This window comes from Aquarana catesbeiana, linkage group LG03 (genome assembly GCF_042186555.1).
Source record: "Aquarana catesbeiana isolate 2022-GZ linkage group LG03, ASM4218655v1, whole genome shotgun sequence".
Lineage (NCBI taxonomy): Eukaryota > Metazoa > Chordata > Amphibia > Anura > Ranidae > Aquarana > Aquarana catesbeiana.
Genome location: NC_133326.1, coordinates 735,706,386 through 735,733,952, shown reverse-complemented (window position 1 = coordinate 735,733,952; position 27,567 = coordinate 735,706,386). Strand labels below are relative to the sequence as shown.

The 27,567-nt window shown below is 44.4% G+C and overlaps 1 protein-coding gene across 3 annotated transcripts in view; it reads right to left on the bottom strand.

Moving 5' to 3' along the window:
* The window catches only part of LOC141133852 (NACHT, LRR and PYD domains-containing protein 12-like), a 220,144-nt gene that overhangs the window by 69,124 nt on the left and 123,453 nt on the right, over nucleotides 1–27,567 (bottom strand). For all 3 annotated transcript variants that reach the window (XM_073623434.1, XM_073623436.1, XM_073623435.1), the window contains 2 exons: nucleotides 26,855–27,025; nucleotides 14,232–14,405 (listed from right to left, as the gene is read on the bottom strand). In XM_073623434.1, the coding sequence (XP_073479535.1) occupies nucleotides 14,232–14,405; nucleotides 26,855–27,025 (345 nt within the window). The remainder of the gene's footprint in view (nucleotides 1–14,231; nucleotides 14,406–26,854; nucleotides 27,026–27,567) is intronic.

Here is a 27,567-nt window from a genome sequence, read left to right as displayed (position 1 = left end):
AAACCGCTTCTCTTCTAATGTTAGTGAATGGCCGCATGTCTTTTTAAATTCCCTTTCGCAGAAAAGTTTGATCCCTATTGTAGGGTCACCAGTAGGGATGAGCCGAACACCCCCCCGGTTCAGTTTGCACCAGAACCTGCGAACGGACCGAAAATTTGCACGAACGTTAGAACCCCATTGAAGTCTATAGGACTTGAACGTTCAAAATCAAAAGTGCTAATTTTAAAGGGTAATTTTCATGGTATTGTCCTAAAAAGGGTTTGGGGACCCGGGTCCTGTCCCAGGGGACATGTATCAATGCAAAAAAAGTTTTAAAAACGGCCGTTTTTTCGGGAGCAGTGATTTTAATGATGTTTAAAATGAAAAAAAAAGTGAAATATTCCTTTAAATATTGTACCTGGGGGGTGTCTATAGTATGCCTGTAAAGTGGCACGTGTTTCCCGTGCTTAGAACAGTCCCTGCACAAAATGTCATTTTTAAAGGAATAAAAGTCATTTAAAACTGCTTGCGGCTTTAATGTAATGTCTGGTCCCGACAATATGGATGAAAATCAGTGAGACAAACGGCATGGGTACCCCCCGTCCAGTCCATTACCAGGTCCTTTGGGTCTTGTACGGATATTAAGGGGAACCCCGCACCCAAATTAAAAAAAGGAAAGGCTTGGGGCCCCCAGGCCCTGTATACTCTGAACAGAAGTATACAGGCGGTGAAAACAAGACAGGGACTGTAGGTTTGTTGTTAAGTAGAATCTGTTTGTAATTATGAACTGGTACATTTTTAAAGTGTAGCTCCAGTCAAAAAATCTATTTTTAAGCTTTTTGGAAAACATAGGGAAGGGTTATCACCCCTGTGACATTTGTTTTGCTATCTGTGCTCCTCTTCAGAAGATTTCACCTCACTTTCTGTCACAATGACAAATGTTTTTAGAAAATTTGGGGTTTTTAGTGAAACAAGGATTGGTGATAAAGCATCAGTGGAAATGAGAAACGTTTTTCCCATATTAACTCTTACAGGAGAGAATTTCCCTTCCTAGGGGTAGATTTCATCTCACTTCCTTGTCTCCTTCCGTTTGCAAGTAGGAGTTGTTTGTAAGTTGGATGTTTGAAAGTAGGGGCCTGCCCTATATACTCAGCAGAAATTTGGGCCTTAGGTGTTGGTGTTGCCACAACACTGTAAGCCCTCACAGGGCCCTGCTGTGAAATATTAGATCAAGAATTGTAATTGGGCCTTTGGTGATGGTGGTGGTGCCACAACACTGTAAGTCCTCACAGTTATTCTTGGTGGGCGCTGGAACGGACCCTGCTGTGAAATATTAGATCAAGAATTGTAATTACATGTCCCTGTTGAACAGTGGCAGATAAATTGGGCCTTAGGCACTGGTGCTGGTGCCACAAAACTGCAACCCCTCACAGATACTCTAGTTGGAGCGCAGGAATGAGCCCCGCTGCAAAGAATTGCATCAAAAATTTGTAATTACACGCCCCTGTTAAACAGGGGCTTAAAAATTGGGCCTTAGGCACTGGTGCTGGTGCCACCACACTGCAACCCCTCACAGATACTCTAGTGGAAGCGCAGGAATGAGCCCTGCTGCAAAGAATTGCATCAAAAACTGTAATTACACGCCCCTGTTAAACAGGGGCTGAAAAATTGGGCCTTAGACACTGGTGCTCATGCCACAACACTGCAACCCCTCACAGATACTCTAGTTGGAGCGCAGGAACGAGCCCTGCTGCAAAGAATTACATCAAAAATTGTAATTACATGCAATTGGGCCTTAGCCACTGGTGGCGGAGCCCAGAAACAAAAATATTCTTACAAGCTATCAGTATGATCATTGAGGAGGAAGAGGATAGTCACTTAGCATAACAGGATAGTCACTCAGCATCAGCATAGGCAGTCTTGAAGGGATCTGACATTTAAAAAAAAAAATATTCGGTTACATCAGCATCAGGTGCTTGGTATCTGGTGGTGATCCAAGACTGATTCATTTTTATGAAGATCAGTCGATCGACCGAGTCGGTGGACAGGCGCACCTTGTGATCAGTTAAAAAGCCTCCAGCAGCACTAAATGTGCGTCCCGAAAGAACACTGGATGCAGGACAGGCCAGTATCTCAATTGCATACTGTGCAAGCTCTGGCCAGTGATCCATCCTCAAAACCCAGTAACCCAGAGGATTTTCGGTGGGAAAGGTGTCCAAGTCAGATCTTGCTCCTAGGTATTGACGCTGGTGATGGTTGCTGGAACCGATCATACCTTGAGGCTGTGGACTAAAAAATTGTCTGAACGCATCGGTCAGATGGCCACCTTCTCCACCGCTCCTTCTTTGACCGAAGCCTCGGCAACACATTGTCCAGGAACAGGAGTTTGTAACCTCCCAGTCTCTGGGAACGCGTTGCACAGACCTTTCTGCAAGGCCTCCCAAAAATGTTTCATCCTCTGCTCCCTCTGCGACAGCAAGATAAGGTCTGCAACCTTACTCTTGTAACGTGGATCAAAGAGGGTTGCCAGCCAGTAACAATCTCTCTCCTTGATACCACGAATACGAGGATCCTTCCACAGGCTTTGCAGGATCAGCGAGGCCATGCAGCGTAGGTTTGCTGAGGCATTCGGTCCGGAGTCCTCTGGGTCACTAAGGATGACATGATCCACAGCCACCTCCTCCCAGCTACGTACAAGTCCATGGGTTTCTTGGGACTGTAAATGATCCCTTAAAGACTGCTGCTGATGCTGAGTGCCAGGCTCCACCTCCATGCTGACACAATCCTCCCCCTCCTCATCCCCTTCCTGTGTGATCAGCGCGCACACAGGAACACTGTCTGGATAAAGGGGGCCTTGAGAGCTAAGGAAGTCCTCCTCCTTCTGCCTCTGTTCTGCCTCAAGTGCCCTGTATATTATTCCACGCAGCGTGTGCTCCAACAGGTGGACAAGGGGGACAGTGTCACTGATGCATGCACTGTCACTGCTCACCATCCTCGGGCCTCCTCAAATAGTGACAGGACAGTGCATGCATCCCTGATTATGGCCCACTGGCGTGGGGGAAAAAAACAAGCTCCCCTGACCCTGTCCTGGTGCCATAGTCACACAGGTACTCATTTATGGCCCTCTGCTGCATGTGCAGCTGCTGCAGCATGACCAACGTTGAGTTCCACCTGGTGGGCATGTCACAGATTAGGCAGTTCTTGGGCAGGTTAAATTCCTTTTGGAGGTCTGCCAGCCGAGCACTGGCATTATATGACCGGCGGAAATGCACATAGACTTTCCTGGCCTGCCTCAGGACATCTTGTAAGCCCGCGTACCTGCCCAAGAACTGCTGCACCAACAAGTTAAGGATGTGAGCCAAACAGGGCACATGGGTCAGTTGTCCCTGTCGGAGGGCGGAGAGGAGGTTGGTGCCATTGTCGCAAACCACCATTCCTGCCTTAAGTTGGTGCGGCGTCAACCACCTCTGAACATGCCCCTGCAGAGCTGACATAATCTCTGCCCCTGTGTGGCTCCTGTCCCCCAAGCACACCAGCTCAAGCACCGCATGGCATCCTATGGAGCACCGCTGGTTCCGAGGTCAAAGCACAGGAAGAGGCCATGAAGGAAGAAGAAGAGGAGGGGGTGGAGGAGCGAGGTGTGTCAGAATCACCAGTAGTGGCATTTTGGAGGCATGGTGGCAGAACAACCTGCAACAATACTGCACCTTGTTCTGCATCCTTCCCAGCTGCCAGCAGAGTCACCCAATGCGCCATGAAACTTAGGTAATGTCCCTGTCCATGCCTGCTGGACTATGAGTCAGCGGTAATATGCACCTTACTGCTGACCGCCCTGTCCAGCGAGGCCAAGACATTGCCTTCCACATGCCGGTAGAGAGCCAGAATCACCTTCCGTGAGAAAAATTGGCGTTTGGGAACCTGCCACTGAGGTACTGCACATTCCACAAACTCACGGAAGGGGGCAGAGTCTACCAACTGGAAAGGTAGCAGTTGAAGTGCTAGAAATTTTGCCAAGCTAGCATTCAACCGCTGGGCATGTGGATGGCTGGGAGCGAACTTCTTTCTGCGGTGCAGCAGCTGGGGCAGGGAAATTTGCCTGGTACAATCTGACGTTGGTGTACCGATAGCAGATTGCCTGCAAGTACATGGCTGTGAAACACCTAATTCTACACCTTCATTCCTCTCAGAGAGGACTGAAGGTATAGTGGGGTTGGAGATCCCAGCTGATGAGGAGCAAGGAGAGGTCCTCTTTGTTCTTTGGTGTGGGTCTTTTAGGTACGCTTGCCAATGAACTGCATGGTAGATCAACATATGTCTGGTCAAGCATGTGGTGCCCAAGCGGGAGATGTTTTGGCAATGCAAGATACGCTTGAGGCATGTATTGCAAATAGCAGTGGTGCGATCTGATGCACTCATCTCAAAAAAGGCCCACACCAAAGAACTTTTGGAATAACGTGCAGAGACAGCAGCGCCCTGCACATGCGGAGCTCTGCGGTGTGATGCAGTCAGTGTGCTGCCCTTAGGCTGGCCCCTGGAGGGCATCCTGCCTCATTGGTGATGTGCCTCCTCTCTCCTATAAGGGACCCACGTGGAGTCAGTTACCTCATCATCCCCTCCCTCCTCATCACTGGAGCAAACCTGGCAGTATGCTGCAGCAGGGGGGACATGACTGCCAGATTGCTGTCCTTCTTGGGCACCCCCTCTGTCTGGGCTCATGTTACTGCCTTCCTCTAGCTGAGTACCGTAATCGGAGCCTTTAAAATGCTGGGCATCCTCCTGGAGCATGTACCCAACACTGTGGTCAAACAGTTCAAGGGACTCCTCAGGGCTAGGGAAGGAGTCACTGATGCCATTGAGCCGAGGGAAGAGGCCGCGTTGACAGCTGCTTTGCCAGATGAGGATGCACCGTGTCTACGACCAACACTGTTGCCTCTAGACACAGAGCCCTCTTTTGGCTTGTGGCTGTCTGCCTCTCCTTGTTGGCCTTCCAGACATACTATTGGCCTGCAGTGAGATGTAGCTGCACAAAACTAGGATGTATATATATATATATAATGATTATACTGCAGCTAGCAGAATTAACTGCCTGCCTGTAGTATTATTAGTATGAGAACACCTGCACTTGTCTTCAGGTAGCTATACTGTAGGTGCAACTGTGCGGGGATACACAGTACAGTAACTGGAAATACGTCAAGAGCCTACACAAGCACCTGGCTTCAGGTAGCTATACTGTAGGTGCAACTGTGCAGGGTACACAGTACAGTAACTGGAAATACTGTAAAAACACCTGCCTGTCTGTCAGTATATTAGGAAGAGAAGGACAGGATCTAGCTAAACTGAATACAGTGTATATATATATATATATATATATATATATATATATATATATATACACACACAACACCTGAACACCTGTGATGCATATATGTACACAATACACTGTAAGTGCAGCTAACTGACTCCACCCGCCTACTCTATCTAACTTAAATCAAATGACACTGTCTCTCTCTCTCTGTCTATCTCTCTCTCCCAAGCCAGAACACACTACACAGGGCCAACGTGCAGGCGGCCTTATATAGTATGGGGCATGTACTAAATCCCCTGAGTCATAATTGGCCAAAGCCTCCTTGGCTTTGGCCAATTACGGCGCTCTGTACATACAGCGCTGTGATTGGCCAAGCATGCCGGTCATAGTGCATGCTTGGCCAATCATCAGCCAGCAATGCACTGTGATGCCGCAGTGAATTATGGGCCGTGACGCGCCACTCGAATTTGGATCGAACGGCCCATATCGTTCGTAATTCGGCGAACGACCGAACACACGATGTTCAAGTCGAACATGCGTTCGACTCGAATATGAAGCTCATCCCTAGTCACCAGTAAGGTATTTGTACATTGAAATCATATCCCCTCTCAAGCGTCTCTTCTCCAGAGTGAATAAGTTCAATGCTTGTAACCTTTCCTTATAACTAAGGTCCTGCAGTCCCTTTATTAGCTTTGTTGCCCTTCTCTGGACTCTCTCCAGTTGCAGCACATCCCTCCTGAGGACTTTTGCCCAGAACTACCCTATTCTAATACTCCACTAGTGTATGGTAGTGATGGAAACATTCATGGATGCAGAGACCAGGTTGGTCAGGGCAGGAGGGACAATAAAAACTGGTGTCATGCCTATATCTGTGTTTTCTGCAGACACAACATCTTCTTTGGGGTGCTCTTTGGGCAGGGGTACTATGAATGAAGTCACGTTGGGCGTGGGACTGGTGGAAACCCAGAATCCCTTGGAGAGGTTGGGAAACCCTTGCTTCAGCTCCCCATGCACCTCTTATGTCTAATTCACCCTGTGTCTATTAGGGGCACAGGGTGACCAAGAAAATGTGGCTTGGATTACTTAAAATGAAACAGTAATATTTATCCACCATATCTCCCAGGAAATATACAAAGACTATTCCTGGTTTATTTGATTCTGAACTATACATGTCAAATGAAAGAGCTGATCACATTGTTCTCTGTACAAAGTAAGAGACGGTCCATCTGCTACTAGGGGCTCCTGCTATTATGTGAAAGTGTCCTGTGTTTATGTTTATGATAATGTGTGTTGTGTCTTCTAAAAGGCAACAAGTCTGCCCTGAAAGGTCATATCTCTGAGTCACCTAGGCTGTTTAAATGATTAGTTAATTAGCTATGTTAATTCTGTTTCTGGTTACAGTTTGCTAGGGTAATGTGATCAGAATGGGGGGACGGGGTAATGTCCTCCTGGTGTATATATTTGTAAGAGTTTGCCCAATAAATGATTCCATGTTCAAACTGGTAGCTGAGCTAGTCTCGTCCAGTTCTTGGTTACAATATTTGGCTGTAAAATCTGATATCTGATGTTCAGACTGGAGGAGGCTGTATACTGACGGAAGCATTCAAGCGGAGTGCGACGAGGTTCCCTGACATTGGTGGCAGCAGTGGGATCCTTCCTGCAGTCTGGGACATCCAAACCTCCAACGGGATCCAAGATCTGGATAGCAGAAGAGCTGGAGATATGTATCTGGCATCAAAGTTGCAAGGGCTGCTGTGGAGTGCCCTTTCAGTAATCTGTTTCTGCAGATCAGTACCTGGAGATCAGGCAGCAGATTCGGGTGCAGATCTGCATTGGAGCCCTCCAGGTTGCCGGTAGACACCAGGGCAAGTGCTTTCCAACCCCAGAACAATGAGCCAGTGACCAACAGGAGTTACAGATGCTATTCCTGGGAGAGTGGCCCCAGGACCAATGGGAGTTGGGCAGGCTGGTTCAGCAGGAGGTAGAGCTGGATAACCGATATCAGGATCTGCAATGACAGGCAGAGCAGGGATATTTAGGGGAGACAACAGAATGCTCTCTGGAGGGATATGATTTTGGTGGCCCTGGATTGCTGTGGGAGAGCCTTACAGATGGTTTTGTGTTTGGCTATGAAGGGGACTCTACCCTTGAGGACCTGCAAGAATACAGAGAGGCTATGCTTAGTCTTGCAGGGGTCTCAGAGCTTAAACCGGACCTGGAATATTTGCTAAGGAAGGAACAGCATCTGGAAAGGGCATACCGGGAACTGCTAGAACACATTCAGCAGCATGCCCTAAAATTAGCAGCGGAAACTCTGGAGATGGTCGTCCCCAAGGCTGAAGGGCTGACAACAAGGCAGAGCTCTGCTAGCCTCTGCCCAGCACCGATAACATCCTCTGGGTTCTATGGACAGAAGATGGTGAACCTCTATCCCAGACACCAGTTCCAGAGACTGGGGACTTAATAGACTTCTCTGCTGAGGAAGAACAACCTGGTGAGCCTCCAGCAGAAGCGCTGGCATCTGGGCCAAACATCACTGAGCTCTGCCCAGCACCAACAGTAGCTTCAGCCTCCCTGAGAGAAGAGGCAGTCGGTCTTTCTCCCAAAACACTGACAGAGACATGGGATTTTCTGCCAGTAGCATCTGTGGAGTTACCAGAAACTTCTCCAGTTGAAGTGCTGACAACTGAACAGAGGGTCTAAGACCTCTGCCCTACACCTGTGGCAGTTCCGGAGGCCCAGGGTGAGAAGGTGGTGGTCACTTACCAGCAGCAGATCAAGATCAGCTCTTTCATGATCAGCTTGCGGCTATAATGAATTGTCGGTCCTGGGAATACAGATAAAAGAAGTCATTGAAAAAAACAGCATGGGATACCCCAGTCCATTACCAGTCCCTCTGGGTCTGCTATGAATATAAAGGGGAACCCCGAACCAAAATTTAGAAATTGCGTGGGGGTCCCCCCAAATTCCATACCAGCCCCTACAGGTCTGGTATGGATATTAAGGGGAACCCTGCACCAGAATTTAAAAAAAATGGTGTGGGGATCCCCCTCAAAATCCATTCCAGACCCTTTAGGTCTGATATGGATATTAAGGGGAACCCCGTGGCAAATTTAAAAAAAAATGGCGTGGGGGTCCCCCCAAAAATCCATACCAGACCCTTATCCAAGCACACAACCTGGCAGGCCGCAGGAAAAGAGGGAGGTGAGAGAGCGACCCCCCCTCCTGAACCGTACCAGGCCACATGCCCTCAACATGGGGAGGTTGCTTTGGAGTAGCCCCCCAAAGCACCTTGTCCCCATGTTGATGGGGACAAGGGCCTCATCCCCACAACCCTTGCCCAGTGGTTGTGGGGGTCTGCAGGCAGGGGGCTTATCGGAATCTGGAAGACCCCTTTAACAAGGGGACCCCCAGATCCCAGCCTCCCCCACTGTGTGAAATGGTAACGGGGTACAAATGTACCCCTACCATTTCACAAAAAAGTATCAAAATGGTAAAAATGACAAGACACGGCTTGGGACAAGTCCTTTATTAAAAAATAAAAAAATAAAAATGTCCCACGAAGTCTTCTTCTTCTCTTGCTCTGCCGACGGACCGAAAAAGAAAAAACAGCGACCGACCCACCTCCACGGGAGGCTCCCGCTGTATGACGCATCTTCGCTTTGACAGTTCTTTTATAACTGAGGGTGGGGCCACAGCGCAACGTTCCCGGGTGACCCTAACATCCCTATGGCTTTCCCAGGGCGTCAGAGGGGGGCGGGCCACCCACTTACTGGTATGGAATTTGGAAGGACCCCCACGCAATTTTTTTTTAAATTTTGGTTCAGGGTTCCCCTTAATATTCATACCAGACCCAAAGGTCTTGGACTGAGGGGATCCCATGCCATTTTTTTCAATAATTTATTTTATCTGTATTGCCGGGACCGACAATTCATTATAGCCGCGAGTAGTTTTAAATGACTTTTTTCCTTTAGAAATGTTATTTTGCTCTCGGACTGTTCTAAACACGGGAAACACGTGCCACTTTACAGGCATACTATAGACACCCCCCAGGTACAAAATTTAAAGGAATATTTCACTTTTATTGTTTCACTTTAAGCATTATTAAAATCACTGCTGCTGAAAAAATGGCAGTTTTTAAAACTTTTTTTTGCATTGATCCATGTCCCCTGGGGCAGGACCCAAGTCCCCAAACACTTTTTATGACAATACCATGCATATAAGCCTTTAAAATTAGCACTTTTGATTTCTCACATAGACTTTTAAAGGGTGTTCCGCGGCTTTCGAATTTGCCGCAAACACCCCAAATTGTTCGTTATTCGGCGAACAGGCTCATCCCTAATAAAAATAATTGAAAAAAATGGCGTGGGTTCCCCCCTCCAGTCTATTACCAAGCCCTTTGAGTCTGGTATGGATATTAACCCTTTCATGACTAAGCCTATTTTTGACATTTGGTCAAAAATTTAGTTATCCATATTTTAGAAAATTACTTAGAGCCTCCAAACATTATATATATATATATATATATATTTTAGCAGAGAATCTAGAGAATAAAATGGCGATTGTTGCAATATTTTATGTCACACGGTATTTGTGCAGCGGTGTTTTAAACGCAACTTTTTGGGAAAAGGGACACTTTCATGAATTTAAAAAAAACAAACAGTAAAGTTAGCCAAATTTTTTTGTATAATGTGAAAGATATTGTTACGCTGAGTAAATAGATACCAAACATGTCACGCTTTATAATTGCACGCACTTGGAATGGCGACAAACTACGATACCTAAAAATCTCCATAGGCGAAACTTTAATTTTTTTTATGGTTACCAGGTTAGAGTTACAGAGGAGGTCTAGTGCTAGAATTATTGCTCTCGCTCTGACGATCGCGATACCTCATATGTGTGGTTTGAACACCGCTTACATACTTCCGTATGTGTTTTCTTTGCTGCATGAGCTCACGGTGACGGGGGCGCTTTAATTTTTTTTTTCTTATTTATTTTATTTAATTTTATATTAATAAATTGTGTTTAAAAAAAAAAATTGATCACTTTTATTGCTGTTACAAGGAATGTAAACATCCCTTGTGACAGTAATAGGTGGTGACAGGTACTCTTTATGGAGGGATCAGGGGTCAGACCCCCAATCCCTCCTTTGCACTTCAAAGTATTCAGATCGCCATTTTTGGCGATTCTGAATACTGTATATTTTTTTTTAAATCGGCGCCATTGGCAGCCGAGTAAACGGGAAGTGACGTCATGATGTCGCTTCCATGTTTACAATTAGGAGACTGGAATGAAGCCACTTACGGCTTTGACCCAGTCTGTCCCTAGCCGCTGGAGGCGGCGGATTGTTAATCGGGCCTCCCGGTGATCGGGCCTTCCGGTAAGAGCGGGGGGAGGCGGAAGGAGGGGGGATGTCCCCTCCTGCTCCTCCGGTATAACAGCCAAGCAGCTTTTAGCCGCATCGGTTGTTATCTCTGGAAAGCCAATCGCCGGCTCTAAAAAACAGTACCAGGATGATGCCTGCAGCTGCAGGCATCATCCTGGTATAAGCCCAGAAAGCCGAGGCCGCACATCTGCGTATGCTCGGCGGGAAGGGGTTAAGGTAAACCATGCCAAAATTTTTTTAAAAATGCTGTGGGGGTTCCCCCAAAATCCATACCAGGCCCTTCAGGTTTGGTATGGATTTTAAGGGGAACCTCGCTCCAAAATGTAAAAAAAAAAATGGCATGGGGGTCCCCCCCAAAATCCATAACAGACCCTTATCTGAGCATGGAACCTGGCAGGCCACAGGAAAAGGGGGGACGAGAGAGTGCCTCCCTCCTGAACCGTACCAGGCCACATGCCTTCAACATGGGGAGGGTGCTTTGGGGTCCCTCCAAAACACCTTGTCCCCATGTTGATGGGGACAAGGGCCTCTTTCCCACAACCCTTGCCCGGTGGTTATGGGGGTCTGCAGCAGAGGGCTTATCGGCATCTGGAAGCCCCCTTTAAAAAGGGGGCCCCCAGATCCCGCCCCCCTATGTGAATGGGTATCGGGTACAGGAGACAGTTTTGGACTTTTGGACTGTTAATAAAGTCCTTTATTAAAAAAATAAAGTGTCCTGCGATGTCCATTCATCTTCGATCACAGCGCCAACGGCGCTCATGATGACAGCTGTTATATAGTTGAGGGCGGGGCCACCCAGGGATGTAAACGGGTGACCCCGCCCCCGTCTGACATGACGTGATGTCACATGATGTCAGAAGGGGCGGGGTCACCCAGATTATATTTTTCATATATTTCATTTTTATTGTTTCACTTTAAGCATTAATAAAATCACCGCTCCCGAAAAAAACTTCCGTTTTAAAAACTTTTTTTTGCATTTGTACATATCCCCTGGGGCAGGACCCAGGTCCCCAAACACTTTTTATGGCAATAACTTGCATATAAGCCTTTAAAATGAGCACTTTTGATTTTTTACATTTGTGTCCCATAGACTTTAATGGTGTTCGCACAAACTTTTTGCCTGTTCGCATGTTCTGCTGTATAGATCTGATCAGATCAAAGATATTGATCCGTTCAGATACTATACTAGTAATGGAGCTATATAGTGTGTGTGTGTGCGTGTTAGTGTGCCTGGCACTAATCTGACACTGTCTGAGATTGACGCTGACCCTAACTGACACTAAAACCTAACTGATGCCACCCGTGACACTAATACAGTGATTAGGAAAGAGATCTGTATACTATTGACTATGTGACAGGGAGTGAAAGGGTTAACTGGGTGGCGATCAGAGGTGATTAAGAGGTTAAATGTGTGCCTACATGTCCTGGTGTCAGTGTAGTGTTGATGTACTCACAGTAAGATGTCTTCTCCTCTCGAGCTGGAACCGAAAATGGTTCCACAAGGGGAGATGACATCACTTCCTCTGCCTGTGTTTACATTACACAGACAGAGGACAGTCTGCCATTCACCAGAACCGATCAGCAGATCCAGGTCCGAAATCATTGACCTGGACCTGTAGTCTGATTGGTTATGAAACTAAACAGATCGTCGTGGGGACACGCGACCGATGTACAATGACGGTGATTCACGCAGAAGAGCCAACCTGCTGCAGTACAACTCCTGCGGCTGGTTGTGAACCAGTTAATGTATTTTCTGCATTCTCTGTATTAAGGTAAAACATCTTCTGCATGCAGCTCCCCCCATCCCCCAATACTTACCTGAGCCTGATCTTCATCCAGTAATGTGCACAAGAGCAGAGGCTCTCTTTGCTCTCTCCCTCCTCATTGGCTCAGACACAGCAGGGTGAGCCATTGGCTTCTGCTGCTGTTAATCACAGCCAATGAGGAGGGAACAGGGGGCATCTTATGGACACACAGAGCCGAGCATGTACAAGTGTCCCCATAACAAGCAGCTTGCTATGTGGACTCAGCCGGGGGGAGGAGGAGCCAGGAGTACCAGCGGTGGGACCCCAGAAGAGGAGAATCTCGGCTGCTCTGTGCAAAACTATTACAGAGCCGGTAAGTAAAACATGATTGTTTTTTATAAAAAAAAAACACAAAATGCACCTTTACCAGCCAGTCACAGCACTGGGGTTGTGGTATTACCAGCCAGTCACAGCACTGGTACTTTGGTACCAATTACCTGTATAAAGTTGTTAGTTTTCTGCATAAAGTGTATTAATACCAATTGATTATTCTGCAACTCATTGTTACAGCACTGAGGTTGTGGTAGTAGCAGATATCGGGGAACTGGAGAAAGTGCAGAGAAGGGCAACCAAACTGATAAGAGGCATGGGGGAGCTCAGCTATGAGGAAAGATTAGAGGAACTGAATTTGTTCACTCTTGAGAAGAGGAGAATAAGGGGGGATATGATCCACATGTTCAAATACATAAGGGGTCCATATAGTGAACTTGGTGTTAAGTTATTCACTTTACGGTCAACACAGAGGACAAGGGGGCACTCTTTACGCCTGGAGGAAAAGAGATTTCATCTCCAAATACGGAAAGGTTTCTTCACAGTAAGAGCTGTGAAAATGTGGAATAGACTCCCACCAGAGGTGGTTCTGGCCAGCTCAGTAGATTGCTTTAAGAAAGGCCTGGATACCTTTTTGCCTTCCTCTGGATCAACTGTGGGTATATAATTGGGTATATTGGATTGTACGATATATTGTTTTTTTTTTGTGGTTGAACTGGATGGACTTGTGTCTTTTTTCAACCTGATTAACTATGTAACTATGTAACTATGTAAGACATATATTGTATGTAGTATTTGCTATCTATTATAATTTTTGTTGTGTAATTATTATTTGGAAGTATCAGGATCAGGTGGTTCGGTGGTTTGTTACATAGTTACACAGCCGTATAGTAACACTGAGGACAAAAATGTCCCTCTCTAGATGTGCAAAGCTGGTAGAGACATCCACAAAAAGACTTGCAGCAGTAATTGCAGAGATAGGGGGGTCTACAAAGTATGGACTCAGGGGGCCTGTCCCTCACACATTTCACATATACAAAAAAATTGAAAATCATTTATCATTTTCCTTCCACTTCACAATTATGTGCCACTTTGTGTTGGTCTATCACATAAATTCCCAATAAAATAAATTTATGTTTTTGGTTGTAACATGACAAAATGTGGAACATTTCAAGGGGTATGAATATTTATTCAAGGCACTGTATGTACATGTACCCCAACATGTATGAAATTAGGAGGAATTATTTCCATTTCTGTGAGCCATTGCAAACTCCAAAGTCTGATCTCTGATAGTCAGTTGAGGGGGGATGAAAGCCAATACCAGCGAGTGACCTGAAGAACTATGATGGGAACTCCCAGTTTAAGCGGCCAATCAGAAGTCTGTCTTTGTATAACTTTCATCTAGGTGACATGTCTGGATCCCTCACATAGAAGATTTATACCAGAATCCTGCAGAATATTATATCATTTATAGGATAATTCTCACCTCAGGTGCTGCAGAGTACAGCCAGGATGCCTGAGCCCCTCACATAGAAGTTTTATTCCAGAGTCTTCCAGATTAATGTTATGTGCTAAATTCAGTTTGGTGAGGGATTGATTATTGATAAGAATGGATCTGAGATCATCACAGTCAGAGGAAGTCACACCACAATCATAGAATCTGCAGAGACAAATCCAGACACATGATATTATATTATAAGATGAATATGAGGAATTATTCCCATTTAGTGAAAAGTAACATAACATCACTAGAGCGGAATATCAGGATATACAGAATGTTACACAGAGGAAAGATCTTGTTATTAGGGAAGCTGATAAAGGTGAAGCTGTTGTAGTACTTATGTCTACACAGTATAAAGAGGGGGCGCTGTGACAGCTCAGTCACCCCCTTATGTACCCAGTTATTAAGCAGGACCTCACACAGTGTCTCATACAGGGGCTTCTGAAATTGATAGATAAAGGAAAGGATCTGGGGGGTTTATGAAATAAAACAGCAGAATTTCTGATGGTGGATACCCCAGTGACCCCAATATTTCATCACCTTCCTAAAGTCCACAAATCATGAGTTTCCATTGAAGATCATTGGATTGTAGCAGGAATAGGATCCCTTATAGAGAATGTAGGGGGGTGGATATACATTTCCAGCCTTTAGTGCTGAGACTTCTGGGATATAGTAGAGATACAAGTACTATATTGGTGGATATTCCATATTTATGCCGCATACACACAATCGAAAATTCAGCCAGAAAAAGAGCGATGAGAGCTTTTGGTCGGAAAATTCGACCATGTGTATGTTCCATCGGACTTTTGCTGGCCGAATTCCAGCCAGCAAAAGATTGAGAGCATGTTCTCAATTTTTCGGTCGGAAAAAGTTCAGATCGGAAATTCCAATAATATTTTCTACTTTATGTTGTAAAAAAATCCAATGAACTCAATTTTAGTCATACATTTAGGCCAAAATGTATTCAAGCACACGTCTTGTGTAAAAAAAAATCAATAAGCGTATATTAATTGGTTTGCTCAAAAATTATAGTGTCTACAAACTTTGGTACATTTACTGTAAATTAAGCAGCTTTTAGTTTATAACTGCCTATCTGGTTTCTTGAGGTGCTAAAAAGACAAGCCTTTAGCAAAAAAAAAAATAAAAAAAATAGGCACAAGGCTTCATAATAGGGAAAAGAGTGCATAACTTTCAACAAAGGGTTAATTACAGGAAGTGAAGAGGGGAAGGCTATTAAGATTAGCTGGGAGTTTCAGGAAGGTGGGGACTGCTGTGAGGGGTTCATGCAGAGCAGACACAGCAGCAGACTTCTGTTGGGACTTGGAACTGAAGAAGAAGGAAGTCTGTGTCCTCTCTGCCTGTATTCTACTGCCATGAGTGACTTGGATAGTCTGATCAGCCAGCTACGCTCCATGGCCGCCTCCAGAGGCACAGACTGGCTTTCTCAGCAGGTCTCCTCCATGCTCGGTGGGGAGACCTTGGTTGCAGGAGACAGGACATCCCAGCCATGGCCAGATTAAGAACATCATGGGTCTGGTGCTGAGGATTTTGGTGGGCTTTTTATATAAAAAAATGCAAACAATTTTTTGTTATAACAAATTAAATTAAATAGAGAGAGGGAGGATGAGAAAGAGAGAGAAAGAGGATGAGAGAGGGGTGAGGGGTAAGGGAGGGAGGATGAGAGAGAGAGAGGATGCGCATGAGCACGCGTGGGAGTGACAGCAACGCAGCCCGGCCAAGGCAAGTGACCGAAGGCACAGAACCCGGAAGGAAGACCGGGTGAAGATGGAAGCTCCCGGGACCCACCGGATTGATCATAGCGCAGTGCTGGAGGGCTCAGTCTGTCAGGTAAGTGTACCCCAATGTGCTAATATGCTGTGCATACTAGTACATTATGGCATAACCTACCTCAGGGCCTATAAAAAGTAGTAATGTTACCAAAGTTTACTACCGCTTTAATATCACAAGATCCCAGGAGCCTCTCATGGGGCCCCCTACTGACCCGTGGCCCTTGGGCAGTGCCCAAGTGCATAGTTGCCAACATTTCAAAAATATTTTCAGGGACACTGTTTTTTTTTACCAGTGGTATATTTAGAGTAGCTGGCATCCCCTATGTTCCTCTATACATCACAATAGTAATCACAAAATTAAATGAGTACTAATAATGGGCAGAACAAATATGAGGACTGAGAAGATTTTCTTTGGTCGAACTAACAAAAGTGTGCCCATTCTAGAGCTGGTAACATTGAGGATATTCAATATAATTTTAAATAACTGTTTTTGTGGGTAAGAGGCATAGGGGAGGAGTATGGATGGTATAAAAGTAGGAATGTGCAAGTGAGGGAGAAGAATGTGGAGGGTATGACAGTGGGCACTATGTACAGGAGTGGAGTGTGGAGGGTATAACAGTGGCCACTATGTACAGGGGAGAAGTGTGGAGGGTATTACAGTGGGAAGTATGTACAGGAGAGGGGTGTAGAGGGTATGCCAGTGGGCAGTATGTACAGGAGAGGAGTGTGGAGAGAAAGACAGTTGGCAGTATGTATAGGAGAGGTGTGCGGAGGACATTATGGGGGCATTATATACAGGAGAGGAGTGTGGAGGATATGATGGGGGCAGTATGTACAGGAGAGGAGTGTGGAGGGTATGATGGGGGTAGTATGTACAGGAGAAGAGTGTGGAGGGTTTGCCAGTGGGCAGTATGTACAAGAGAGGAGTGTGGAAGGTATTATGGGGCAGTAAAGAAGAGGATTGTGGAGAGAAAGAGAGTTGGCAGTATTTACAGGAAAGGAGTGTGAAGGGTATGACAGTGGATGATGTGTACAGTAGAGGAGTGTGGTGGGTATGACAGTGGGCGGTATGTACAGGAGAGGAGTGTGGTGGGTATGACCGTGGGAGGTATGTACAGTAGGTGACCGCAATATTGTGTCAATACCGCCGCTGTTATCGGCAAGATTTGACACCTGCGAGCCCTGTCGCAGGAGCCAGCACCGAGCTGGCACGCTCATCGGGAAAGGAAAACTGTTTTTTCTTTTCGCAATGAGCGACAGGCAGTGCTGACAGCTGTCTGGTATGAATTATGAGGGGGAACACAGCGCCAAATTTTAAATAAAAAACTGGCTTGGGTTCCCCCCCAGGGGCATACCAGGCCCTTAGGTCTGGTATGGATTTTAAGGGGAACCCCCTACACCAATAAATCGGCGTGGGGGTCCCCCCCAAAATCCATACCAGACCCTTATCCGAGCATGCAGCCCGGCTGGTCAGGAAATGGGGTGGGGACAAGCGAGCGCCCCCCCTTTTGGACTGTACCAGGCTGCATGGCCTCAACATGGGGGGTGGGCACTTTGGCTGCGGGCCCCCCCATCCCAAAGCACCTTGTCCCTATGCTGATGAGGACAAAGGCCTCTTCCCAACAACCCTGGCCATTGGTTGTCGGAGTCTGTGGGTGGAGGGCTTATCGGAATCCGGGAGCCCCCTTTAATAAGGAGGCCCCCAGATCCCGGCCCCCCCACCCTATGTGAATGAGTATGGGGTACATGGTACCCCTACCCATTCACCTGGGGAAAAAGTGTCAATAAAAAAAACACACTACACAGGTATTAAAAGTAATTTATTAGGCAGCTCCGGGGGTCTTCTTCCGACTTCGGGCTTCTTCTTCCGACTTCTCCGCTCTCTCCGGCCTCTTCTCCCGGTGTCTGCTTCTTCTCCCGCTCTCCGGCCTCTTCTCCCGGTGTCCGCTTCTTCTGCTGGGCTCCTCCACTATCTTCTGCCGCTCTTTTGCTAGCAGTGGCCCGGTCTTCGCCGTCTTGCTACTTCTTCTCTTCTTCCGATGTTGACACAACACTGTCTCCTGCTGTAATGCTGTGTGAGCGGTGCGCGATGACTTATATAGGCATGGGGCGTGGTCACCATATGCTGTCACCCGGTGACCCCGGCCCTTATGATGTCACAGTCCCAGGGCATGATGCCCCAAAGCGCCCACTCCCTATGTTGAGGGCATGCGTCCTGGTACGGTTCAGGAGGGGGGGCACTCGCTCGTCCCCACCCTCTTTCCTGACCAGCCAGGCTGCGTGCTCAGAAAAGGGTCTGGTATGGATTTTGGGGGGACCCCCACGCCGATTTTTCGGTGTAGGGGGTTCCCCTTAAAATCCATACCAGACCTAAGGGACTAGTATACCCCTGGGGGGAACCCACGCCGTTTTTTTATTTAAAATTTTGTGCGGCGTTCCCCCTCATGATTCATACCAGACAGCTGTCAGCACTGCCTGTCGCTCATTGCGAAAGGAAAAAAGTTTTCTTTTCCCGATGAGCAAGCCAGCGCGAGATGCACAGTACCCTGTTGCTGAGAACCAGCGCGATGGGATCGTGCTGGAAACACAATCTAGCGGTCAGGTATTGTACATGTCAGAACATTAGAGGTTAAAAGAATTAATATGAGGCCTAATCATATTATTTTACATATGTTTTTGTGGACATGAGAGAAGTCATTTTGTGATGGTTCTGAGGAGGTAAACTAAGTTTATGGCTGATGAATAGACACTGTTACTAGAGTTTTTTTTCTCTCTTAAAGGATCCAGTGCACATTCTCTCAAGTTATACATTTTGAGGAGTCTTAGTCAAATTTACAACCAAATCAGATAAGGCATCTGTCAAAAGGAATGTTTGTTAGAAAAGAGAATGTGACTCAGGTTTCAAGATGAACAAAAAGATGTATCATTTTTTTCCCTCTTTTCATGACTATCTAAAGAATATAGGCTCATTTAAAACTATATTATGAACCATAAATTGTACATTGCAAATATATAAATTAGCCATAAATTCCTATTATTACATTATAATAGGGCAATTATATGCATAATTAATTAAACAATGTTACCTATTTTGGTTTATATATTTTTTATATATTTTCCAAAATATATTCATAATATGTTGTTTGGATATATTCATAAAAATGTACTGGTATATCTATAATAACATAAGCAGAGCATGCTTATAATACTATGAATATTTATTTTTTTAGGAACTTTAAATGTGAGATTACGTATAATGGTTATTGTATGTACAGCCACACATGATCTCACCTTCCAGATATGTGAGGGGGAAAGGTAATTGTGTGGATTAGACATTCTTAGAAGACATATATCTCATGGACAGACGCAAAGTCTACCAAGTTTGACACATAAGAGACAGTTCTTGATATTTTATGGTTTCTTTAAAACCAAAACTTATTCGGGAATTAAATTTGGTATGTTAAGCAATACAACACCGCCCCCTATTGGCCACTGTGAATAAAGGTTCGATATTGCCCATATAGATTTTGGGCAGGAAATGACGTGTGTTTGACGTCACTCCTGATGTGAAAGGCATTTCCACACCCGTTCCTGGGGGGAATATAAAGTATATACAGATGACAGTGAGGGTGATTGAACAACGGAAAGCTGAAATGAAGGAGAACGGAGAAATGTAGGAATGGTAGAAATCTCTTTTGGGGGATAGACAGCTGATCTCTCAAAATAAAAGTTTCTTTCAGGTAAAGTATTAATTTTCTATTTTATCTTTTGGTATTGAATTATTTAGCATATACATTACTAAACCATTTCAATTATGTAGCATAGTGTTGAAATTGTTTTATTTCTAACCGCAGTACAAAATAATTCTGTTTCAAATATAGAGAAATACACATTGTTGTATATCTCAACAAAAACTGACTTTAAAGTAATCAATGGTTTTGTTATGATATATGTTTAAACATAAAATTCATTAGAGAATTATCTTTACCATAAATAAGTATTGGTTAAATTACCAAACTCAGTTGCACAGTATAACATTTTGTCTGTGCATTTTTAAAGTGTAAGCTTGAAGGTCTATTTGTTTGAGAAGAGATCACATGTGTTGAATCGACACCTAGATTGTTTTCATTGTCTGTAATGCCACGGAAAGCTATTTAAAAAGCCTTCAAGAAGTGTTAAGACATGGTATTTTATAACAAGAGCTTGTGGTAAAATTTCTCATCATTTGTATCACCAATCCAATATATTTGATATTTGAATTTATATTTTTTATTTGTATCATCACCAGTTATATCTGATATTATTTTGCACTGCTGAATTTTAGTATATATATATATATATATATATATATATATATATATATATATATATATATATATATATATATATATTTTAGCACATCGCTGTATTCATTTTTGTCTTCAAATTAGCATGGGTAAACTAATATGAATTATTTGATTGATTTGAAAATCAACCAAATCTCCTTAACTATAGATTTTTGCATATTTTCATAAATATAATACTGTTAATATTTCAGTATAAACATCTGACATATTATGGAAGCCCCAGCGAGATCTATTAAAGCAGAGGTTCACACATATTGTAAATTTTGTACTAATAACTTCCTGGCATTCAACCAATGTCTAAATGAAAAAAAAAATTGCTGTTTATTTACCTTGTAATTAGGTCTTTATAATGTAACTTCCGGTTTCAATGTCCCGCGGGAGTAAGCGTGTTTATTCTTTATTCCCCGCTGCACACTGTATCCTGGGAGGGCGATGCACTGTCTCCTGGGAGCTAAGTTCCTGCATTCCCAGGAGTCAGTGCGGAATGCCACCGTGAAATCTCATGAGATCTCAAAACCAGAAGTGACGTGTGATGCGGGTCTGTTTCTGTTGCCATCACAACAGGGCGGGAACTTCTGACGACAACGCCCGTTGTGATGGCAACCTGTAAGTTTAAGGTGCTCTGCACCGTTAACATTGAGCATGTGCGGGAACAAGCAGTGAATGCTGGTAGCTCAGCATTTACCGCATCCCGGAAGTAAGATGGAACCGGCCGTCCGCAAATTTTAAAAGTTTGTTTTTATTAGAAACCGGACATCGGGGGACATAATTCACCATACAAGTGAGTGTTACATTACTAGTATGTCAGTGTCTGCATGGTAGAAAAAAAAAAGATTGGTTGTGAACCTCCACTTTAAAGTTTGAAACAAGGAATATAATTGCGCAAATTATATATATTTTATGGTCATTTTAAAAAATATATATATTGTATTTTTATTTTTTGGGATATTGCCTTTTTGTTGCAATATTGTTGCAATATTGAAAAACTACTGATAATGAAGATATTTCTAATGTAGCCAGACCTGTTGATGCAGAAAATGAAATTAGTCTCAGTTAATAGCTGAGGCTCAGTTTAAAAAGAATCAGGGAAAAATGGAGCCTCCAAAAAGTAGTCATGCTGGAGTTGTTAATAACTCTGGTCCTCCCAATCAAAGGAAAGCTAGACCCAATCCAGATGATAAAAAGGTACCAGCTGTTCCTGAAAACTCAATTAAAAAGAAACAGTTTGTAAATAGGCGGTATGGGAAAAATCTGACAAATTATTACAGAGATAAACAGCCTGACCAAAAGTTCAAAGTGGTTCTGAATCAGATGGGTCTGAAATGCTCAAAGCTTCTGATTTCCAAAATCCACCCACAAGGGTTCATTGTAAAAATAGAAGTAGTTTATATGACAGGTTGAATCAGATGCAATCTCAGCTAGGGGGAATTGACAGAACAAATGGAGAAATTATCAAATTTTCTCACTGTACAAGGCAAAAATCCTTTTTTAGAAGAAGGAACCCCAGTTCCGAACCTTGTTTAAAACCAAAAAGTGAAAAGTTGGCGGAAGTATCAAATTGTGTAATGGGCTGTGATTTACCAGTCAGCAAATATGAGCAAATTAACCTAAATGTTTGTATGTCTAAAATTATTTAAACCCTCCTATACAAAAGGGCAAGGAGGGGGAGACATGTTTGTGATCTTATCTTGCAGCCAAAACCTTGCTGTGAAGAAAAACTGACAAGCAGTCTTAAAGTGGTTGTAAATCCACGAACAAAACAAACACACAAAAAAACCTGCAAGGCAAAGGCATAATGAGCTAGTATTACTTACCTTAGATCGAAGCCCCCGCAGTCCTCATTCACCGCTCCGGCCGGCGACATTGCTCCCAGAGTTACATCCGGGTATCGCGGGCTCCGGCACTGTGATTGGCCAGAGCCGCAATGACATCACTCCCGGGGAGCTGGGGGTAACGGCACAGTCTAACTGAAGCTAATGCTACCTCCTACAGCACTGGAGAGCAAACCCTGTTACTGTCAGAATAAATAAACCTATGCTGCAGCTGAATGGTGTACCTGCAAAGCAAATAATGGTTATCAATAAAACACAGTAACAGTACAGTATAACAGTAGAATGACATGCCTGCAAAGCAAACATGATAAAACACAGTAACAATAAAACATTACAGTTAAGCATAAAATACAGTAAAACAGAGCGGAACAATAGAGAGAGAACAATAGAGAGAGAACAATAGAGAGAGAGATAAGAACAATAAAACATCAACTATTTTTGGCTTACTTATTTATTTTTTAATGGGTTTTTTTTATTTATTTTTTACACTTTTACTGTAACTATAAACATTCCAGATTAGGGTCCCTCAAAATGCAATGGCCATCTAACATCTTTCGAGACCCTGTGTAAGTGTAGCCTAGGACTGTGCAGTGAGGCCCGGAGCGATAACGACTAAAAGGAGGGGTAGTGTAGGGCCTGGCATGACAGTGTGGCTAAGGGAGACACAGAAGAGACACATTGGAAGGAAAACGTGGTAAGAAAAGGGGAGGTAAGAAAACAGTCTTTTGGAAGGAAGGGGGAGGAGTTATATTTAAAGGAGGGGTGGAGCAAGGGGTCAGTGTGAGAAAGAGTTAGACGGAGGAGGCAGTTTTCCCACCCTCCCTATATATATATATACATTATATATATATATATATATATATATATATATATATATATATATATATATATATATATATATATATATTATGTATGTGCATGTGTTGTGTGTAGTGTGTTGTTTTTCTGTTTTTTAGGAATGGGAGAAGGTCGGCATGACAGCACAGATGGTCCATTTTGGGTAGGGGCTGTGTTCTTCTGGTGGTCTTTGAAGGGGGCAGTAAAAGGAGGGATAAAATAGGGGTGGGGGGCTCATCGTTAGCATGTGCCCCTCCGGTGTATTCCTGAACGTTGGATGGAATACTGGATTTTGTGGCGCTGCGGGAAGCGGTTGTCTCCGAACGGCTACAGCTGGAGGCCTATTAGTTTGGTAAATGTCCCGCAGTGCGTTGGTGTTATACGATGGTATACGTTGGTTATATTGGACAGATGGGTCACCGTCAGAGACCATCAGACTGGGGTTAACAGTTTATGTTATTACGTTATTATTTATGTTTATTGGTTATTTATTGGAGTTATTATTTGGAAGTGTTTTTAATAAAAGAGGCTGTTATGGCCATTTTACTCCAACAAAGAGAAGGTGTGGTCTCATTATTTCATGTGGGTAAGAAATTGGGTTGGAGTATTACGGTGACTGAATGTAGGGGACATTTGGTCTACACTGGTCATGTACCCTATTCTAATACTCCACTAGCATGTGATAGCGACGGAAACAGTCACCGATACAGAGACCAGGTTGGTCGTGACAGGAGGGACAATAAAAGCCTATATCCGTGTTTTCTGCAGACACGATATCTTCTTTGGGGTGTTCTTTGGGTAGAGGTACTATCCAGAAAATGCCTCTCATGCAGCCGGCTCACTGCATTTGCATTGGGAAGTTGGGCCACAGCACCTTTTGGATACAAAAAGGCTGTGATGATCTCTTCCTGGAATTTTAGGAAGGATCCAGTTCGTCCTGATGCTTTGTATAGCACATAAGCGTTCAGCAGAGCCAATTAAAATAAGTATAAAGACACCTTTTTGTACCAGCATCTGGCTCTATGGGCAATTAAGTATGGCGTCATCATCTGGTCGTTGAAGTCCACCCTTCCCATATTAAGGTTGTATTTGTGGACACAGAGGTCTCAAGAACACCAGTTGCCGTTGGAATTTGGACTGTCATATCACTGTGAATGGAAGACAGAATGAAAACATTCTGTGTGTCCCTCCACTTCACTGTAAGCAATTTATTACAGTTCAAGTACCCTCTCTTCACCGTCTAAGTCGGGAATCTACAAGTCGTTGGGGGAAGCCCGGGCGATTAGATCACACAGTGCCACATGCGCCAATTCCAGAATCAAAAAGGTGACTAAAAAATGGCACGCTTGTGTAATAATTGTCCACTTACAAGTGGTACCCCTTTCCGAATAAGGGTGAAACCAAGTCCCAAACAATCTTACCACTGCTCCCTATGTAATCTGGGCAGCTATGGAGCACCACGCTGCAATTTTTTCCAATGTAAACCATGAAACTATATGTATAGCCTGTTTCCCTGTCACAGAGCTTATACATCTTGACCCCATATCTGGTACGCCTGCTGGGGAGAAACTGTTTGAAAGCAAGGCGACCAGAAAATGCAATCAGGGACTCATCAATGCAGACAACTTGATCGGGAATAAACAAGGCTGCGAATTGTTGGTTGAAGTGGTTTACGAGGGGCCAAATTTTGTGGAGCTGATTATATTCAGGGTCACCCCGAGGACGACAGAGTTCATTGTCCTTGAAGTACATAAATCACAATATTTGCTCATATTAAATCCTGGTCATGGAAGCAGAGAACACGGGCATATGGTGAATTGGGTCAGTGGACCAATATGACTGCAACTCCACACTTTTTAGTAATGTCCATGAGGAGGGATAGGCCCAGAAAAAGTCTTAAATTCGGGAACCATAATAGGTTTTCAGGCAAATTCTCTGGCAAGGGTAAAATGGGGATTTGCAGTAATAAATTGACCAGCGTATAAATTGCTTTGGTCCACAATAGATCTATAGAGATCTTCCGTGAAAAACAGCGAATGAAAGCCAAGGGTACTAAAATCCACTGTTTCCACCTAAATTTCGGGGTAAACCAGTGAATGGGGGAAGTACTGATGCTGCAGAAGTGGTGGGCTGCCAATCAGCATTTGCAGACAAATCAGGAAGGGCACTATGGGCTCTATGGGCCTGTCTTTTAATTCTTGGTGGCTGCGGGGCACTACTTGTGCTAGTCACTGCACCAGCTTGAGCTGTACTTATGGGATTTGCCACATCACCAACTGTTACTGCAGTGCTGGTTTGTCTAACAAGCGGCTTGCTATGGGGGCTCTCAGCCGGGGGGAGGAACCAGGAGTACAAGCGGGGAGACCCCAGAAGAGGATCAGGGCTGCTCTGTGCAAAACCATTACAGAGTCGGTAAGTATAACATGTTGGTTATTTAGAAAAAAAAAAACACAAAACGCACCTTTACCAGCTAGTCACAGCTCTGGTACTTTGGTATCAATCACCTGTAAAGTTGTGTGTTCTTCACATAAAGTATATTAATACCAATTTATATGCATCAAAATTACCGTATCGGCGTATAACACGCACAGGTGTATAACACGCACATTCATTTTAAGAGGGAAGTTTCATGAAAAAAAAATAAATTTTAAATAAGGAACTTTGAAGCAAAATAATGGTCAGGGCCCATCTGAAGCCTCACCATTGCCATCACTGCAGCCTGATCAATGCCCATCTGCAGCCTCACAAGTGCCATCAATGCAGCCTCATCAGTCCACATCAATGCAGCAGCCTCACCATTGCCATCAATGCAGCAGCCTCACCATTGCCATCAATGCAGCAGCCTCACCATTGCCTCAATGCAGCAGCCTCACCATTGCCATCAATGCAGCAGCCTCACCATTGCCATTAATGCAGCAGCCTCACCATTGCCATCAGTGCAGCCTAGAGGAGACAGGGAGAGGGGCGGGATGAGCGCCGACAGATTACATACAGTGAGAATCTCCTATGATAGACAGAACAGTGGTCCAATGGCGGCCCAGGAGATGGGACTTCCTATTACAGAGGCCGCCAAGTAAACAGGAGATTCTCACTGTATGTAATCTGACGGCGCTCATCCCGCCCCTCTCCCTGTCCCATCTGAGGCAGCTAAAATTGAAGTATTGGCGTATAACACGCACACGCTATCTGCACCTGATCTTCATGGTGAAAAAGTGAGTGTTATACGCCAATAAATACAGTAGTTCAAATTGGAGCACTGGAGATTTGGCACCAATGAAATTAATAATGTTTTAGTTTTCAACACATACTCACAGCACTGTGGTTGTGGTATTACCAGCCAGTCACAGCACTGGTGCTTTGGTATCAATTACCTGTATAAAGTTGTTTGTTTTTTGCATAAAGTGCATGAATACCAATTCATGATTGGTCACTGAATGAAGAGAATACGGAGTCCTGTGCATCTTCTGGTCTGTTTCAGTTCCGAATTCAGCCCAAAATTTGGGCTGAAATTGGACCTGAAGTGGTGAATGGAGACGCACCGGACCCCCTGCTGTGAGCCGCTGTGACCTCCATTGTGAACCCAGCCAAAGTCTGATCTCTGATAGTCAGTGGAGGGGGGAGGGGATGAAAGCCAATAACAGCGAGTGACCTGAAGGACTATGATGGGAACTCCCAGTGTAACCGGCCAATCAGAAGTCTGTCTTTGTATAACTTTCATCTAGGTGACATGTCTGGATCCCTCACATAGAAGATTTATACCAGAATCCTGCAGAATATTATATCATTTATAGGATAATTCTCACTTCAGCCACTGCAGAGTACAGCCAGGATGTCTGAGCGTCTCACATAGAAATTTTATTTTAGAGTCTTGGAGATTATTCCATGATAAATCCAGTATGTTGAGGGATTGGTTGTTGATAAGAATGGATCGGAGATCATCCCAGCCGGAGGAAGTCATATCACAACCATGCAACCTGCAGAGACAAATCCAGACACATGATATTATATTATAAGATGAATATGAGGAATTATTCCCATTTAGTAAAAAGTAACATAACATCACTAGAGCGGAATATCAGGATATACAGAATGTTATACAGAGGGAAGATCTTGTTATTAGGGAAGCTGATGAAGGTGAAGCTGTTGTAGTACTTATGTCTACACAGTATAAAGAGGGGGGCGCTGTGACAGCTCAGTCACCCCCTTATGTACCCGGTTATTAAGCAGGACCTCACACAGTGTCTCATACAGGGGCTTCTGAAATTGATAGATAAAGGAAAGGATCTGGGGGGTATATGAAATAATATAGCAGAATGTCTGATGGTGGATACCCCAGTGACCCCAATATTCCATCACCTTCCTAAAGTCCACAAATCAAGAGTTCCCATTGAAAGTCACTGGATTGTGGCAGGAATAGGATTCCTTATAGAGAATGTAGGGGGGGGGGTGGATATACATTTCCAGCCTTTAGTGCTGAGACTTCTGGGATATATTAGAGATACAAGTACTATATTGG